Below are 1,171 nucleotides of genomic sequence, written 5' to 3' on the forward strand. Positions count from 1 at the left end.
AAGGTCACAGTTTCACATTGGAAATATCAACCAGACTTACGCTAGTGACATGAATTCATGCTGGCCGATAAAGTATCTACCTCGCGACAAGACGCAAACTAGTTAACTAATGGCAAGGTTTCCCTTACTACCATGACGTTAAACGCTTTCTTATCTTGCGCCCCTAGGCCAGTTAGAATCAAATGTACACTGGACCGCAACCCATCGGCCAGTGATAGTGAGTTCGATGCAAGGTTATCGCGTTTCCGAAGATATCCATCGGTACAAACGGTTGCGTGAAGGTAGTTACGTTATCCAAGCAGTTCCGCCGGAGGCGAAAGAGAAAGGAACCATGAGCTTAACTTCTCGAGGCATTTACCGGTAACTAGTTAAAGGAGGACAATATTTTATTGGCTTTCCCGTTTGTTAACGTAGTGGGGAGGGCGAATTAAAGATTTGTGGTAGCTTATGGATACCGCACGTTCTGGAATGTAGGCAAGCTATGGGGTCTTGATAGAAGACTGAGAGGGTGGTTGAAGAATAATAGCTACCAGACAGTGGATTGCAACCTCGGAGTTGAGAGCAAAGACTAAACATGCCAACGGGGTAATGTATATAATTATTATTTTATTCGAGGGTTGATTTTTAAGAACATAATTCCATCAATCAATCAATCAACGTTCAAAAAACCAGAAAGGTTATAATCAGAAAAGAAGAAAAGGGAAAAATTCTCATCACCTAAACATGTTTCATCAACTAACTAGTCCAGCCAATTCCTGGGTGAATCATAGCATCATTGCATAATGTGATATACGATTGCGCCCAACACCATCACTACAATCGAGAATGATGGCGACGCGGCTTTAGCTCCACCAGTGTAAATTGGGGGGTAATATCCACCGTTGCCACCCATCTTTGGGGTATCTGATGGTCTTGGAGGAAGAGCACCAGTTGGAGCGCTTGGGTGACCTGACTGGCTGCCAGAAGTTACTGGTGGTGGGTAGCCGGAGCTATTACCTGGTGCTTCTGGTGGTGACTGGGTCTCTGGTACTTGTGTTGGACTCACGGGCTCCGATGTCATTGTAACCGGGTAAGTGATGGTCATAGTTGTCGGAGTGGAAGCACATTTGGTACAAACGGTGACTGTGGTAGTCCATCCCATTCCCGGCGGGGGTTGAGGGTTACCCGCAGT

The 1,171-nt window shown here is 45.8% G+C and overlaps 1 protein-coding gene across 1 annotated transcript in view; it reads right to left on the reverse strand.

The window, feature by feature from the left end:
• Positions 1-772: 772 nt before the first annotated feature.
• MGYG_05458 (endochitinase 2) overlaps positions 773-1,171 on the reverse strand; it is a gene marked incomplete at both ends in the record, with an annotated part of 2,516 nt that continues 2,117 nt past the window's right edge. The window contains one exon of the mRNA XM_003172828.1: positions 773-1,122. Coding sequence (XP_003172876.1) covers positions 773-1,122 — 350 coding nt within the window. The remainder of the gene's footprint in view (positions 1,123-1,171) is intronic.

The sequence above is a fragment of the Nannizzia gypsea genome, genomic scaffold (assembly GCF_000150975.2).
Source record: "Nannizzia gypsea CBS 118893 supercont1.4 genomic scaffold, whole genome shotgun sequence".
NCBI classification, from domain to species: domain Eukaryota; kingdom Fungi; phylum Ascomycota; class Eurotiomycetes; order Onygenales; family Arthrodermataceae; genus Nannizzia; species Nannizzia gypsea.